The 18,033-nt window shown below is 42.8% G+C and overlaps 1 protein-coding gene across 7 annotated transcripts in view; it reads right to left on the reverse strand.

Annotated features, from left to right (window-relative positions):
* Positions 1-18,033, reverse strand: part of anxa11.L (annexin A11 L homeolog) — a 77,862-nt gene that overhangs the window by 12,723 nt on the left and 47,106 nt on the right. For all 7 annotated transcript variants that reach the window (XR_005962401.1, XM_018240296.2, XM_018240295.2 and 4 more), the window contains one exon: positions 830-886. Coding sequence is in view for 6 of the 7 variants with exons in the window: in XM_018240296.2 (XP_018095785.1) it covers positions 830-886 (57 nt within the window). In the remaining variant the exon portion in view is untranslated. The remainder of the gene's footprint in view (positions 1-829; positions 887-18,033) is intronic.

Raw genomic sequence — 18,033 nt, forward strand, 5'->3', positions numbered from 1 at the left:
TTTGTTTTTTAAATGGGGTCAGTGACCCCCATATGAAAGCTGGAGAGAGTCAGAAGAAGAAGGCAATTAAATCAAAAACTATAAAAAATAAATAAATAAGGAAGGCCAATTGAAAAGTTGCTTAGAAGCGGCGTTTCTATAACATACTAAGTTAACTTGAAGGTGAACCACCCATTTAACATACCTATGCTCAAACAAATTCAGTGCAGTCACAGAAGAATGAAACAGAGAAGCACAAATGCCAGTGAGAGAAGAACAGCAGTACTTTTGGTGAAATATTGTAAAACTGTAGTGTCTCGTCTGTGTTATGTAGTTTTCATAAGTGTGCAGTGTATATTTTAAGTCATATATTAAGTATTTATTAAGTCATTTTAAACCCCCCTCCCCCCAAAACAACAATCTTTAAGCAGATCTTAAAAAATCGACTACAGGCATTTATAGTTTGCAATTTAGTACACCGTCTACTGAACAATTATATAGCAAAATGGGATATTTGATTCTTATTTTTGTAAAATTCATGTTTACTCAGGACAGTACATAGTGGCCTTTTTATCCTGAAAATAGTGCATAATTTTAAATTAGATTTAGAAAAAAATTTGAATAATTATTTTACTGCAATAACATTTAACAATTCCCTTAAAACGATTGCAAATGAATTAAGGTATACTGGAAAGTTACTTTTTCTTTTTATGAGGAAAAATTGTATTATGGCCTGATGAGGCCTTAACATACAGTAGCTACAAATACTTTGCTGGCTCTTTTGAAAAAACAAGAAAAACACATCATTATAATTACTCTCATTATGACAACTGTTTCTTTTATAACTCACCTGCACATCCCGTTGGACTAATGCCATGTCTACATTGTTGCTTTCATCTCGATTTCCCTGCAAAGAAAACAGTCACAGATCAGTACTTATAACACATAAGTATTATAATTATATTTATATAATTACTTTTAGGGTCATAATCAGGGCAGGTTTAAGCGGGTAAAGTTGGCATCTACCGAGGGCCCACTTGTTTTGGGGGCCCACTGCTGACTGGCAAACTTTGGGGGTTTTTTTACAAATTTTTCCCTCGTCCGATCCACTCTCCTTTCGCATCCCCGCCCGCCCGGTGTAAAGTTGCCAGCAAAACGTGGGAAACTGTCAAAAGTATAAATAGGCGGCGAGGAAGCACCACCTGCCACAGTCCAGAGAGGGAGTAGGAGTCGAGCATCATGTCAGCGTGTCACACACTGTGCTGGCCTGTTCCTATACAGCTGCACCTGCTGCACTTAACTGATATGAGCCAAGCCCAAACGGCCAATCGTCCTGATCTCCTACAGCGATACCGGACCGCACACCGTCACCGGGTGGGGAATCTTCTGCTGTGGTTTGCACAGCACACTCACGACAGCCAGCTGCTGATCCAGGTCCAGGCACGCACACTCATAGAGAGAGTCAGTCTCGCACCTTCTACATCTATCCAGATCCATTCCTAGGAGTGGTGAGTGGCGAATCTCATGAGTGCCCGCCAATTTTGCCACAGACTTCACTTTGCCACAGACTTCCCAATTCTGCTGCTTGACATTAAATATATTGTTGTCCCTACTGTCTGTCTGTTCAGCAGAGTCAGCTCACACTGCTAATGCTCTGTTTTTTTTTTATTACTCCTCTTTCTATTCAGTCTCTCTCCGATTCATATGCCAGTCACTTTTTTAAATCAATGCATGGTTGCTAGGGTAATTTGGGCCCTAGCAACCAGACTGTTGAAATTGCAAACTGGAGAGCTGCTGAATAAAAAGCTAAATAATTAAAAACTGCAAATAATAAAAAATGAAAACCAATTGCAAATTGTCCCTGAATATCACTTTCAACATCATACTAACAGTTACTTTAAAGTTGAACAACCCCTTTAATAAACAGGGAGTTCCACTACCTAGAGTCATATGAAAAAGTTTGGGAACCCCTCTTAATTCTTTGGAGTTTTGTTTATCATTCGCTGAGCTTTCAACTTCCTTTTAATATACAACATGTCTTATGGAAACAATAGTATTTCAGCGGTGACATAAAGCTTATTGGATTAACAGAAAATATGTAATATGCATCATAACACAATTAGACAGGTGCATACATTTGGCACCCCCACAGAGATATTACATGAATACTAAGTTGAGGCTCCTTTTGCAAATGTAACAGCCTCTAGACGCTTCCTATAGCCTTTGATGAGTGCCTGGATTCTGGATGGTGGTATTTTTGATACAGTCCCTGAACTAGCCACACAGCCCCACAGCATGATGGAACCTCCACCAAATATGACAGAAGAAAGCAGTTTTTCTTGGAATGCAATGTTCTTTTTCCTCCATGCTTTTTGTTATGACCAAAAAAATAAATTTTTGTCTCATCAGTGAAAGCACTTTGTTCCAAAATTAATATTGCTTGTCTAAATGAGTTTTTAAAAAAAATATTATTATATTTTTTAAATTAATAAACAGACAGGTTTTTCGTGTCATAAGCCTGGAAGCACTGCATCAGATCTTGTGTTTTTTCTTTAGATAGTGTTGTAATGTAGCTCTCCCATGTTTCAAAAAAAATAACCAGTTTTTCCTTTTGCATAGAGGCTTCAATGCAGTCCATATTAAACATGTGAGACAGTTTTGACATAAAGAGAGAAATGGATGGGGGCTGTGGTTTGATCCTATAATGAAGAATATTTTTTTCCCCACTGCTGTGATTATAAATAATAGTATTTTACTGCCTTTAGTTAGTTTGGATGGGAGTCTTGTTGTGAGACCTGTGGCCCATTCTGGGGAGATTGGAGTATAGTTTAAAAGATTTGCATTAGAAAAATCTCTCATCTCTCTCCAGAATTTCTTGATTAATGGGCAATTTCAGAGGGCATGGAACATATCAGCACTTTCTTGGTTGCATTTTGGGCATTTGCTGTGTTGCCACAATTTTAGTTTATATAATTCCTGAGGGGAGTAGTATGAACAGTGACATTTTTTAAAAAACATTTCTCGGTAAGTGCCTTTATGTTGCTGAGCAGTGTCTCCAGAACGTCCTCCATTCTAGGTCCGCCAACCATTGTGTCCATTTTCCTGCACCCTCCTTTCCTTTAGTATATTCGTACAGATCAAAATCTCTCTTATAATATTGTGAAGTTGTTCCCTTGCCTATACATCCCTTTTCCAAAAGTCTATCAAGAGGATTGTTCCAGTCTAAATCTGATAATTAAGTGCATTTCCTGGCCATCCCCCCGTCGACATGGAAATATATACTTATGGGTAATCTCCTACTGCTTCCCAGCCTGGACAGAAGAAATGGTTAATCTTTAAACCACATAAAGCCCACCCCTTCCTATTCCTCCTCAGTCTTTTCTTCTGTCCCAGCCTAGGATGCAGTAGGAGATTGTTCCCTCTGTATCTCAGGCAGGAAATCGTACTCACATCAGATGACCAGATACAGTTCTTAGGAGATTCTCTGTATCTGAAGCCCCTATCCTGTATGGCAACGGCGTTGTCTGGAAGGGGAGGCACGGCAGGGCTTGAAGTTTGCCGCATTCGCGGCTCCGAGTTGCGCTGGTTAGCGCGATGACGTCATTATTCAGCGACGCCTAGGATTTAAATGTCTGGCGCCAAGTATCAGCGCCGCTGCTGTTGTTGCCGTTTTTTGCCGCACATGCAAGATGGATCCAGCTGCCCCTAAGAGAGCCCCTTCCAAGATGTTAATGTGAGTACCTTCCGCATTGGATTTCAAAAAGAATCTCCCCTAAACCGTGGCTTATACTGTGCCCTTATTTTTATAGTGCCCCTGCTCCTGAAGAGCCCAGTAAGAAGAGGGACAAACAGGATGCTGATAGGAAATGTCGGGCATGTGATAATTTGGCTATGAAGAATAAAAGATTCTGCCAAGACTGCTTTGATGAATACCTCTCTAGGCAGGTTAACCCTTCGGTGGCCAGAGAGTCCTTGCAGGATATGCCTGTTCCTTCTACTTCTGCCGCTGTGCCTAATCAGCAATCTTTGATGTCTTGGATTAAAGATGCAGTGTCACAAGGTCTTAAAGAGACAGTACTCTCTACCCCAGACTTATCCGTATTTAATAGAGAATCCTCTATTCAAGAAATTCTATCAGATATCAGTTCTTCAACTGATGAGGAAAATGCTGAGGATGAAATTTCAGTATTTGACCAAAAGCATCTAGGTCCACTTATTAAAGCTATCAGGCGTACTTTAAATCTGGAGGATCCAGGTCAGCCTTCTACCTCCCTCCTTTTCTCCAAAAAAGCGAAAATGGCTTTCCCTATTCATAAAGAGGTGCAAGATTTAATCCATCTAGAATGGGAAAAGATTTCTAGAAGAATTCCAGCCGAGAAAAAGATTGAGAAATTATACCCTTTTTTGGATGATATTCAAGATATTTTGAATACCCCTCCTTCGGTTGATGCTCCGGTAGCAAGGCTATCACGGAAGACCGCGTTACCCATAGATGATATATCAGCTTTTAAGCATCCTATGGATCGCCGCATGGAAACTGAATTAAAGAGGTGTTATGTGTCGGCTGGAGCAGCCTGTAAGCCTTCTATAGCACTAGTGTCGGTTACTAAGGCACTCTCCTTGTGGGCGGAGAATTTAGAGCAGGCGGTTAAAGATCGGATTCCCAGAGAAAAGATTTTGGAAGGTCTTGAAGACTTCAGATTGGCTTCTAATTTTTGCCTTCAAGCATCTCTGGACTTAGTACAGTTGTCTGCTCGCTCAATGTCTTTTGCTGTAGCAGCTCGAAGAGCCCTCTGGGTAAGGTCTTGGGTTGCGGACACCGCTTCCAAGAATTCACTCTGTAAGATGCCCTATGAGGGTAAGAAGTTATTCGGCAAGGCCTTAGATGATATTATTTCAAAATCCTCAGGAGGTAAGAGTACCTTTTTGCCGCAAAGTAGAAGGTTTCGTGAAAACTTTAAGAGGAGGCCAGAAAATTCCTTTCGAAGAAGGGAGGATTCTAGAGGATTCAAGTTCGGAAGAGATTTTAAAACCTCAACTTGGCGCTCAGGTCAGACATCTTTCAGGTCCAAGGTCAGGCCTCCGAGATCCCCAAGGTCTTCCTCAAAGGCTCAATGACGGTCTCTCTACCCATCCTCCTGTGGGAGCAAGGCTTTTAGCTTTTCAAGGAGTATGGGCCAAGGAATGCTCAGACGCGTGGGTAGTCGCTACAATTCAAAGGGGCTACCTTTTGGAAGTTTCTTTAAAACCTACCTTAGACCATTTCGTTGTCACAGACGTACCCAGGGATCCAGAAGAAAAAGAATTTCTTTTTCATTATGTTCGGCAACTGTTGATGAAACAAGCAGTTGCAAGAGTTCCTTTTCAGGAGAAGAAAACAGGATTTTATTCTCCTCTTTTTCTAGTCTCCAAGGCCACAGGAGATTTACGTCCAATTCTGGATCTCCGAAGAATAAACGAATTTCTGAAATATCAACCGTTCAAGATGGAAACGTTATCAACCATAAAAGCAGTTATTCAGCCAGGAGATTGGCTAGCATCCTTGGATCTAAAGGATGCCTACCTTCATGTGCCCATTGCTGTAGAGCATCAAAAATATTTACGGTTTTGTCTAAACGACCAACACTATCAATTCCGATGTCTTCCGTTTGGGCTAGCAACATCGCCCAGAACCTTTACCAAGATCTTGGTAGTAGTAATAGCCAAATTAAGACAAGAGAAGATAGAGATCTATCACTATCTGGACGACTTACTTCTTGTAGCCCGAGATCCGAAGATGTTATCTGTCAACCTTCAGAGAACCAAAGTAGTGCTGGAGAAATTTGGCTGGATCATAAACACTGCCAAGAGTCAGCTGGTACCAGTTCAGAGGATGATCTATTTGGGCGCTCAAATAGATACAATTCTGGGTATGGTGTCTCTTCTGTTACTGAAGATCCGACATTTAGTTCTGCAGGTGAGTCAATTCCTGGAGAATTCCTACACATCAGCAAGGAAATTCATGAGTCTCTTAGGTCTCCTCACCTCGACAATAGGTTTGGTGAAGTGGGCCAAGTGGAGGATGAGACCAGTTCAGCTTTCGTTCCTCAAGCAGTGGAATCCTGTTGTACAGGATTGGTCTCGATCAATTCGAATCACCAGGGAATGCCGACAATGCCTTGCTTGGTGGAGAGTTCCCAGCAACCTTCGGAAGGGATTTCCTCTCGAGGAACCAGTTTGGTTGGAAATATTTACGGATGCTTCCGGTCTAGGTTGGGGAGCTCACCTTCTGGATCTTTATGCTCAGGGAGTTTGGAGCAAAGATCTCTCCAAGACTCCATCCAATATCTTGGAGATCAGGGCAGTTTTTCAAGCACTTCAGGCATTCGAGAAGATCATTCTCGGTTCCTCGGTGAAGATCAGGTCGGACAATGTCTCAACCGTGGCATATATCAAAGGCCAGGGAGGAACGAGGAGCAAGATTCTTTTCAGAGAGACGGCACCGATCATGCAGTGGGCTCAGACTCACCTCCAGAACCTTACTGCTCAACACATTCCAGGTGTTCAGAATTTATGGGCGGACTGTCTGAGTCGTCACCATTTACCGAAAGGAGAATGGGAGCTGAAGCAGGAAATTTTTCTCTGGATAACATCTATTTGGGGTTGCCCACAGATAGACCTGATGGCGACAGATCACAATGCCAAACTTCCGATATTCTTTTCCAGAGCCCCTTGTCCAGGAGCAGCAGCATTGGATGCCTTCTCCCAAGATTGGGAGAATCTCTTTGCTTATGTATTTCCCCCAATACCGGTAATACTGAGAGTCTTACGGAAGATTTCATATACGAGAATGGAAGCAATAGCAATTCTCCCCAATTGGCCCAGGAGACCCTGGTATCCTCTGTTGAGGCGCTTATCAATTGCGGATCCATTACCAATCCCTCAGACCAAAGACCTGCTACTTCAGGGCACCTGGAAACATCCCAACCCAGTCTGTCTCAATCTAACGGCTTGGAGATTGAGAGGACGATATTGAAGGAATACGGCTGTTCTAATTCAGTCATTGAAACCCTTATTAGGTCCAGGAAGAATAATACCAATTCAAAGTATCACAAGGTTTGGAGAACCTTTAATTCCTGGGCTACAAATAAATGCCTCGATCCTTTTAAACCTACTGTTGCAATTATATTAGAATTTCTTCAAGAAGGTCTTCAGAAGGGATTAAGCCTTAGCACCTTGAAAGGCCAGGTTTCAGCTCTGTCAGCGGTTCTGGGGAGGAGATGGTCCAAGGAGCCATTAATACAGAGGTTCTTTCAGGGAGTTAAGAGAATTCGACCTCCAACTAGACCTATTTGTCCTACTTGGGATCTTCCACTAGTGCTGAAAGCACTGTCGACTAAACCCTTTGAACCTCTGGAACAAGTATCACTATTGTTACTTACCTTAAAAACTTTCCTTTTGGTCGCTATTACATCAGCCCGTAGAATTTCCGAACTTCAAGCTCTTTCAGTAGATCCGCCTTACACCATTTTTCATGAAAAGAAGGTGCACCTTCGACCAGTTTTCAATTTCCTTCCTAAGGTTGTGACTAAATTTCACATCAATGAGCCAATTATTTTACCTTCATTTGAAAACCCTACATCTTCTCAAAGAGAGATTTATCGCTGGATGTTAAGAGATGTTTGGAAATATACATCAAAAGAACAGAGAGTTTCAGAAAGTCAAGAATGCTTTTTGTTATTCCCGCCGGGAAAAGGAAAGGAGAACAAGCCGCTAAATCAACTCTAAGCTCATGGATAGTCAAGGCTATATCAAGGGCATATAAGGAGCAGGGCAGCTCTCTACCTAAAGGAGTTAAAGCTCATTCGGTTCGTGCTGTAGCAGCCTCTTGGGCAGTGGAGGCAGGAGTCTCACCTGAAGAGATATGTCGAGCAGCGACCTGGGTTACGCCCAATACATTCATTAGGCATTACAGATTGGATGTGATGTCTTTTTCGCAAGCCCAATTTGGGCAATCTATACTTTCTTCTGCCTCTTCTGTATAATAAATTAAGCAGCATTATATCCCGCCCCTGTTTTTATTCTTGATTGCTTGGGTATAACCCATAAGTATATATTTCCATGTCGACGGGGGGATGGCCAGGAAAGGAGAAAATTGATTAATACCTACCGGAATTTTCTTTTCCTGGCCATCCTCCCCGTCGACATGCCCGCCCTATTGTGACTTTATAATTGACTGAGGAGGAATAGGAAGGGGTGGGCTTTATGGGGTTTAAAGATTAACCATTTCTTCTGTCCAGGCTGGGAAGCAGTAGGAGATTACCCATAAGTATATATTTCCATGTCGACGGGGAGGATGGCCAGGAAAAGAAAATTCCGGTAGGTATTAATCAATTTTCTCCTATCTTTTTTGTGTAACTTTGAAGTTGCATGAATGGCATGTTATGGCAATGTACTATTGGAGATTTTTCCCATAGTGCTTGAAAAGTTTCAGGTTTTTTAGATTGTTTGTTCACTGTATGTTTTATGGCTGAGAGACCCTACGTTTTCCATCTCTCAAAGGGGTATTAGACCCGACCCTTTTGAAATTCGCCATTCACATTACCAGTACATGTAGAGAATGATGGGAATTTAAATTATGTTTAGTTCATAGAGTATGCCATACCTGCCAAGTAGACATTATTAATGGGTTAATTAGATGGCCGCTCCAGACTCACCCCTCAAGGGCCAATGTCCTCTACTTGCTCCACTCCGAGTCCAGATTCTAAGCCCCCATCTATCTATTGACCAATTTATTAAATTAAATTTGTAACATGGTAATTAGGGGGGGTGCCACAAAAATGGGCGTGGCTACACGCGACACAACTTTTTGTCCCTCTTTTGATTTTCAAAATGTTGGGAGGTATTTCTAATATCCTTTTCATTTACAGTAGGGGGTACATTATCCCTTATAAAACATGAGTGATACTCAGAGTTCCCTGTATAACTCAGTCTGCAGCCTTGTTTTAGTCAAAGCAAAGCATTGGTAACAGCAGGCAGCTACAGAGCTCCTCTCAGTCCAATCAGCAGAATCCTTCTGAAGATTTTTCAGCGAAAGCTGTTATCTTGATATCTGCCTATTGTTCAATTGACAGGCTGAGCATACAAGGCTCTGTTTACATTACATCAGCTGGTAGGAGGGAGGGGGGTGATATCACTCCAACTTGCAGTGCAGCAGTAAAGTCTGCCTGAAGTTTATCAGAGCACAAGTCACATGACTGGGGGCTGCTGGGAAAATGTCAAAATATCTAGCCCCATAGAAAATTTCAAAATTAAATATAAAAAAATCCGTTTGCTCTTTTGAAAAACGGATTTCAATGCAGGATTCTGCTGGAGTAGCACTATTAACTGATGCATTTTGTAAAAAACATGTTTTCCCGCAACAGTATCCCTTTAAGGAAATGACACTGTTTGACCTATAAGCCTAGGGATTTGGTTCCCTAAAACTCGTAAGGCCATGTTGATCCTGTAACTGTTGGAATAAATTCTCTTTTATCCTATCCGGAGTGCCGCCTATTTGCTTTCATTATTAATGGGTTTGTTCAATATGTCCTGTAGGATTTCCTGTTTATGCAAGTGGAATACACTGGTTAGATTTAGGGGATTTGTGAAACCCCATGCGCTGTCAGCTGCTGCAACTTCAACATGCTAATACGTGTTTTTTTGCCATTCCAGAAAAAGTTTTAAAAAAGTGCAGTAATTTCTTTTAAATCATTTTGTTTTAGCATAAATGGCAGTGTTTGTAAAGGATATAACAGTTTTGGGAATGCTATCATTTTGATTAGGTTTGCCCTGCCTATGTACAAAAGAGTGTGGTGTTTCCAGCTGTTAATTTCATCCTTAAGTATGGTTATTACACTTTTTATGTTTAAGTCATATTGTTTGTGGTAATTACGTGGGATTGTTATTCCCAGGTAGTTTATGTGATCATGTGCCCATGTTAGTATATAAGGTTTGCTCCACGCTGGTATTTTGTTGCTATTGAAGGAAAGTGTTGTTGATTTTTCAAAATGTATTAGGAATCCTGATATGTCGTATTTCTTCTAGGATAGCTGGGGGAGAAAGTTCTGGATTTGATATATAAAGAAGCAGGTCATCCGCGAATGCTGTCATTTTAAGTTCTGTTTGGCCAAAGGTGATACCCATGAATGCCTGCATGTTTTGTAAAATTCTCAATAGGGGGTCAATTGACAGGTTAAAAAGAGGGGAAAGAGGACATCCCTGTCTGGTACCCTTAAGCATTGTAATGGGGTTCAGATTGGTATTATTGACAATGTCAGGAATCAAGGCGAGTCTGAAGGTATGAGCCTCCCCCACGCTTCCCACTGAGTTGCGCCCTGAAGGTTGGTACAGGACGGTCCCAGATAAGGAATAGCAGGAGTGCTAGGTGAGCCCGCAGAAATAACAGTTCGTAATAAGGACTCAGCACTTATCTGCAGTTGAAGAAGCGAAGTCAGGAACAGACCGGGTCATACACAGGAAACGATCAAGAAACAGGTGCCAATTGAGGGAAATCCAGTAGAGTAGTCAGGGAAGCCGAGGTCGAGATCAGGAGAAGCAAATACAGGAATCCAGGGATAATCAGAAGAGTAGTCAGGAACAAGCCGTAGTCGTAATCAGAATAATCATCAGTAGAAATACGCTTTGTGTCAGTAGAGATGATCACCTCGCATTGAGCCTAGGCCGGAGTGACCTTTTAACCCCAGGACGCATGTTGGCGTCAGAACGTGCGCCTGTGTCAGAACGCGCGCTTGCGTCTGAACGCGCGCGCGCATCAGAACGCGCGCGCGCATCAGAACGCGCGCGCGCATCAGAACACGCGCCCGAACTAGCAATAGGCGCCGGTGTGAGGATATTGGCCCGAGGAGACGTCGGCTCAGCTTGAGCCAGATCTGCAGGGACCTGACATTGCCCCCCCTCAATATGCAACCTCCGGGTGCATGTGGGAGCCGGCCTGTCAGGATGAGATTTATGAAACAACTCAATAAGTTGAGGAGCATGTAAATTACTCACGGGTTCCCAGGAATTTTCTTCTGGAGGAAAACCTTTCCACTGGATCAAATATTGAAGCCGACCTCGCCGGAATCTAGAGTCCAAGACAGCCTCCACTTCAAATTCCTCGACACCTTCAATAGATACTGGAGCTGGAGGACTGTGATCTCTCCCCGAAAAAGTGTTCTTCACCACTGGTTTCAATAAAGCTACATGAAAAACAGGATGAATTCTGTAAGTAGCTGGCAATTTGAGCTTGAAAGTTACCTCGTTCACGCGTCGAATAATGGAAAAAGGACCCAAAAATCGTTGACCCAACTTCTTAGACGGACACGGAAGTTTGATGTGCCGGGTAGACAACCACACCAGGTCTCCAACTTGAAACTCAGAACCCTTCCTCCTCTTACGATCAGCAAAAACCTTGAAGTTGTTCTGTGCATGAGACATTGCTTGTTGAATTCTTAGGGTATTATCAAGAAGAAAAGAAAGTCTCTCTTGAACCGCGGGCACCTCTATTCCCTTAGGAAGGTTAGGAAGCACGTGCGGATGGAAACCATAATTAGCGAAAAAAGGAGTTTGCTTGGTGGAGGAATGAAGAGCATTATTGTAGGAGAACTCAGCCAACGGTAAAAGTTCACTCCAATTGTCCTGGAGGAAGGACAAGAAACAACGGAGGTATTGTTCCAACGTCTGGTTAGTCCTCTCTGTCTGCCCATTGGATTGTGGATGAAAAGCCGTGGAAAAGGCCAACTTGATTTTTAGAGCTTTGCACAATGCTCTCCAAAATTTAGACGTAAACTATACTCCCCGATCTGACACAATCTCATCTGGAACTCCATGGAGCCTGACAATTTCTTTAATAAACACCTCAGCCGTAGAAGATGCAGAAGGTACTCCGGAGAGGGGAACAAAATGTGCCATCTTGGAGAGTCGATCCACAATTACAAAAATTGTATTGTATCCTTGCGAGGGAGGAAGCTCTACAATAAAATCAACAGAAATGGAACCCCACAATCGAGTAGGCACTGGTAAAGGACGTAGCAACCCCAGAGGTTTAACATGTGAATCCTTAAACCGAGCACAAGTCTCACAAGAGGATAAGTAATCTTTGCAGTCCTTAGCCATGTGAGGCCAGAAGAAAAATCTCTGAGCAAGATCCAAAGTCTTGACATATCCCATATGACCCGCCAATGGGTGATCATGAAGTAATTTTAGAGTCTCCAAACGAAGCGATTCTGGAATGAAGACTTTGTCTTTCAAAAAAAATAACCCATCACAAACTTGTAACTCCCCGTGTGGAGATAAAGAAGAGGACGCCTCCTTGATCTTTGACAAAAGTTCACTCTGTAGAAGAAAGAAATTCTGAGGACGTAGTATCGTATCCGGAGGAAAAGGATCCTCTTCCTGACTGTGTAACCGTGAAAGAACATCAGCTTTCTTGTTCTTAGAGCCAGGCCTATAAGTTATATGGAAATTAAAACGAGAAAAAAACAATGCCCACCTGGCTTGTCTTGGCTTAAGACGTTTGGCGGTCCGTAAATATTCCAGATTTTTATGGTCTGAAAAAATAATGATCGGGTGCAACGCTCCTTCCAACAAATGACGCCATTCTTCAAATGCTGCCTTAATGGCCAAGAGTTCCCGGTCAGAAACATCATAATTCTTCTCCGAAAGGGAGAGTTTCTTAGAAAAGAAAGCCACAGGATGAAGAGCGTTGTTATTGCCGGTCCTCTGAGATAAAATAGCACCAATAGCAGTTTCAGACGCATCAACTTCCAGAATGTATGGCAGGTTAGGATGTTTTAAGACAGCAGCAGATGTAAAAAGATGTTTCAATTGATCGAACGCCTCTTGTGCTTGTGTAGTCCACTGAAAGTGTTTAGTGGAACTAGTTAAATCTGTGATTGGAGCGATGATCTTAGAAAAGTCCTTAATAAACTTTCTATAAAAATTAGCAAATCTGACGAAACTTTGTACTGCTTTCCGGGAAGAAGGAACAGGCCAATCTAGAATAGCGGACACATTCTTCTTGTCCATGCAGACTCCATCAGAAGAGATCACAAACCCCAGGAACTCCACTGAAGATTTGCAAAATTCACACTTCTCCAGTTTGGCGTACAAACGGTTAAAAACTTTCTTAGTTGAACCTCATGGTCCTGTTCGGAGGAAGAAAAAATTAAGATATCGTCTAGATAGACAATCAAAAATTGATCCAAAAAATCTCTGAAAATATCATTAACAAAATGCTGAAAAGTAGCGGGAGCGTTGCATAAACCAAATGGCATAACGAGGTACTCATAATGTCCAAAACGTGTTCGGAAAGCTGTCTTCCACTCATCTCCTTGACGAATCCTTACCAAATTATATGCCCCCCGCAAGTCTAATTTAGAAAAAATCTTAGCCCCACGAAGGTTCTGGAATAATTCAGGAATAAGAGGTAACGGATAACGATTTTTTACAGTGATCTGATTTAAGTGTCTGTAATCAATGCAGGGACGTAAGGAATGGTCCTTCTTTTCCACAAAGAAAATACCCGCCCCTGCAGGTGAAGTGGAAGGACGAATAAACCCCTTCTTCAAATTCTCGTTGATATAATCTTTCAGGACCAACAGTTCAGGCTCAGACAGAGGGTAGATGCGTCCGAAAGGAATAGGAGCCCCAGGAAGCAAATCTACAGGACAATCATAAATTCGATGAGGAGGTAATGTGTCAGCTCCCTTTTGATCAAAGACATCCATGTAGTCCTGAAGAAATGAAGGAATAGCCTGAAAACGAGGATCTTGAGGTGAACACAAGGCAAATGCTTTAGAAGTGGTTCTGGGCATGATGAAATGAGAAATACAAGCCACAGACGAAAATTGCAATAACCCAGTGCTCCAATTTATTGAGGGATTGTGTAATTTCAACCATGGGAAAACAAGAATTAAAGGAAAAAGAGAAGACACCACATCAAAAGACAAAGTCTCAATATGATTAGAGTCAGTAATAACAATAAGTGGTGTGGTCTCTAACATCACTGGTCCAGAGGAAAGTTGGGAGCCATCTGCTGTCCTTACAAGAAACGGCTGAGTCTTGGGTCGGGTCGGAATATTGTGAGTTTTAATAAACTCTGTATCGACAAAACAACCACAGGCTCCCGAGTCTATGATGACCTTACTCTCTAGGAACCCTTGGGGCCACTGTAGAGAAATAGGAACAATGAGCATAGGCAATTCTCGAGAGATGGAAGATGAGGATGGAAGACAGGTTGGATGAATATGCTTACCCCCTGGCCGGGTAGGACAGTTCCTCAGGAAATGACCAGAAAGACCGCAGTAAAGGCATAAATTGTTCTCTCTTCTGCGAGACCTCTCCTGGGCTGAGATGGCTGTTCTAATAAGTCCAATCTGCATAGGTTCAGGAGCACTTGTCATAGAAGCAGGGGAGGAGATGAACGACGAAGTTGCAGAGACATGTGGAGACAGAGGGGCCTTAGGTAATACCCAGGATGCTCCAAAAGAAGGTGTTGCAGCTCTCTCTGCGCGTCTCTCCCTTAGACGACGATCAATCTGTACACACAGATCAATCAAGGACTCCAATGAATTAGGTATTCCTACTCTGGCTAACTCATCCTTCAGAGTAGGACTCAAACCCAAGCGGAATTGATGTCTGAGGGCCTTGTCATTCCACTCGGTGTCGGTGGCATAAGTACGGAAATCCGTCACATAATCTTCTATTGGGCGTTTGCCCTGACAAAGAGTCCTGATCATAGTTTCAGCAGACCTCTTAGGATCGTCATAGATCTGAGCCATAGCTGAAAAGAATATATCCATACTAGCCAGTAATGGACTTTGGGTTTCAAAAAGACGATGAGCCCAAGTCTTGGGTTCTCCGGACAATAGGGACATAATCACTCCCACCCTGATTTGTTCTGTAGCATAAGATTGACTTTTCAGGGAAAACATGAGTCGACAGTCATTTTCAAAAGCTCTGAATTTAGCTCAATCTCCTGAAAAGCGTTCAGGAAGTGGTATCTTGGGCTCGGGCGTCGGATGTGTGGAAGAAGAAGCTACACCCGGAAAAGCAGCCAGAACTGGGGGTCCAGGAGGAAGAGCAGCAGCAACAGTCATGTCTTGCATCTGGGTCTGCAGTTGTTGATAGCCCCCTTGTAAATCTCGAACAGCCCGAGTAAGGCCAGCCAATTGCTGAGCAACGATTTCTAAAGGGGAAAGGGCTGGTTCTTCAGACTCCATGGCGAGGTGATACTGTCAGGAATCAAGGCGAGTCTGAAGGTATGAGCCTCCCCCATGCTTCCCACTGAGTTGCGCCCTGAAGGTTGGTACAGGACGGTCCCAGATAAGGAATAGCAGGAGTGCTAGGTGAGCCCGCAGAAATAACAGTTCGTAATAAGGACTCAGCACTTATCTGCAGTTGAAGAAGCGAAGTCAGGAACAGGCCGGGTCATACACAGGAAACGATCAAGAAACAGGTGCCAATTGAGGGAAATCCAGTAGAGTAGTCAGGGAAGCCAAGGTCGAGATCAGGAGAAGCAAATACAGGAATCCAGGGATAATCAGAAGAGTAGTCAGGAACAAGCCGTAGTCGTAATCAGAATAATCATCAGTAGAAATACGCTTAGTGTCAGTAGAGACGATCACCTCGCATTGAGCCTAGGCCGGAGTGACCTTTTAACCCCAGGACGCATGTTGGCGTCAGAACGTGCGCCTGCGTCTGAACGCGTGCCTGCGTCTGAACGCGCGCGCGTAAATGCGCGCTCGCGTCAAAACGCGTGCCCGCGCCTTGAGCGTCAGAACGTGCGCCTGCGTCAGAACGCGTGCCTGCGTCTGAACGCGCGCACGTAAATGCGCGCCCGCGTCAAAACGCGCGCGCGCATCAGAACACGCGCCCGAACTAGCAACAAGTGCCGGTGTGAGGATATTGGCCCGAGGAGACGTCGGCTCAGCTTGAGCCAGATCTGCTGGGATCTGACAGACAATTAATGTGGTTTGAGGGTTGGTGTAAATTGCCTTGATATAGTTTGAGAATGTGTGCCCAAACTCCCTATGCTCCAATATGTTTATTATGTGTGACCATAAAACCTCATCGAATGCCATCTCGGCATCTAGGCTTAACAGCATGTTATTGGAGTGGCCTTGTGGAGATAGAGTAGATTTAATAATTGTTGCTATAGCTGCCTGGATTGCTTTGATAGAATGTCTGCCATGTAAAAACCTTAGCTAGTGTTTTGTAAGTAATTCTGCCAAAAGGCTTTGTAGGAGATTGTCCATAATTTTTGCAAGTATTTTAGAATCACTATTCAAAAGGGAGCTGGGACGATATGAAGTGAGATGTTCAGGGTGCTTCATTGGTTTAGGAAGGAGTATTGTAAATATGTCATTAAAATGAGGGGGAATTTCTGAATTTTGGAGAATGGTGGTGAATAAATCTGTTAATACTGGTTGTGTCTGAATTTTTAGGATTTTATAGTATTCATTGCTAAATCCGTCAGGCCCAGGGGATTTTGCATTGGAAAGATTTTTGATTGCATCACCTACCTCTTGTGTGGATATACTAGTATTTAGCATATCTATTTATTCTGAGGTTAATTTCGGCAATTTAACTTTGTTAAGAATAGTGGCGTCTGTAAGAGTAGTGGGTGTATTAATATATAGCTCTTTGAAATAGTAATGGAAGAGGTTATGGATCACCTTCAGCTCTGTCGTTCGCTGTTGTGTGTTGGGGTTGATAACGGCCAGAATGTGTTTTTGCTGTTCCATTGGTTTGGCTAATCGAGCCAGAAGATTTCCCACCTTAGTAGCTGATCTAAAAAAATCTATTTTTATTATAGTCTATTTTACAGGCAACATAACTGGTAGTGACATTCTTGATAGTTTCTTGTGTTTCTCTATATTTGGTTTCCATCTAATTTGTTGGATAAAGTACAAAATCAGTGTATGTCATTTTAACCTGGTTGTGTAAGTTGGTGTAGGTCTTCAGGAAGTCCCGTTTCATATAGGATATTATATGGCCTCTAAGGACGGCTTTGGAGGTCCCCCAGAATAGTGCATAGCCATCATAATGTTCTACGTTATCGTCCTTGTAATTTTCCCAAGAAGTTACAAGGAAGTCTCTGAACCATTCGTTTGTGGACATATAAGAAGGAAATTTCCAAGAGTAGCAATATTTAGGTGGTTTGTTTCATTTTAAATGGACAGGGACATGGTCTGAAATAGCTATTACTCCTATGGTAGCCGACAGCGCATGGAGGACCAGACCCTCCGAATGGCATTTGTGAACGTGGGAAAAGTAGGTATAATATTTTGTGGTGGGGTTAAGAATGCGGTAGGGATCTACCAGGGACCAGTGGGTCATCAGATAGTTTATGCTCTCTAAATGGTGGGGTGCGAGTGAAGTGTCCCAAGCTAGATCTGTCTGATCCTTGATCTATGACTCCAACTATTACATTTCCAATTGCATGATCTGCAAGTATTTGCACTAAGTGGACGTAAAAGGGGTGTTTGGGTGCACTAGGTGCGTATATGGTCTAAATGAGCTTTTGCATACAACAAGCCCCTCATTTGTGGTGTGAGTGCAGAAAGGGCTTCTTTCTCATCACCCTGCCATACAGATGTTCTTTGTGCAAATTGCGCTGAAGTGTAGAACAATGTACAGATACACCATCTGCAGCAAGATGTCCTTGCAGGTCTTTGGAGGTGATCTTTGGGTTGTCTGTAACCATTCATACAATCCTCTGCATATGCCGCTCCTGTATCTTTCTTGGTCTGCCAGACCTGGGTTTTACAGCAACTGTGCCTGTGGCCTTCCATTTCATGATCATATTTCTTACAGTTGAAACTGACAGTTTCAACCTCTGAGATAGCTTTTTGTAGCTTTCCCCTAAACCATGATACCGAACAATCTTTTTGCTTAGAGGATACCATGCTGTCACTCTTCAGAGGAGAGTCGAAAAAAAGCACAACTTGCAATTGGCCACCTTAAATACCTTTTCTCATGATTGGACACACCTGCCTATGAAGTTCAAGGCTTAACGAGCTAATCGAATCA

The sequence above is a fragment of the Xenopus laevis genome, chromosome 7L, assembly GCF_017654675.1.
Source record: "Xenopus laevis strain J_2021 chromosome 7L, Xenopus_laevis_v10.1, whole genome shotgun sequence".
NCBI lineage: Eukaryota > Metazoa > Chordata > Amphibia > Anura > Pipidae > Xenopus > Xenopus laevis.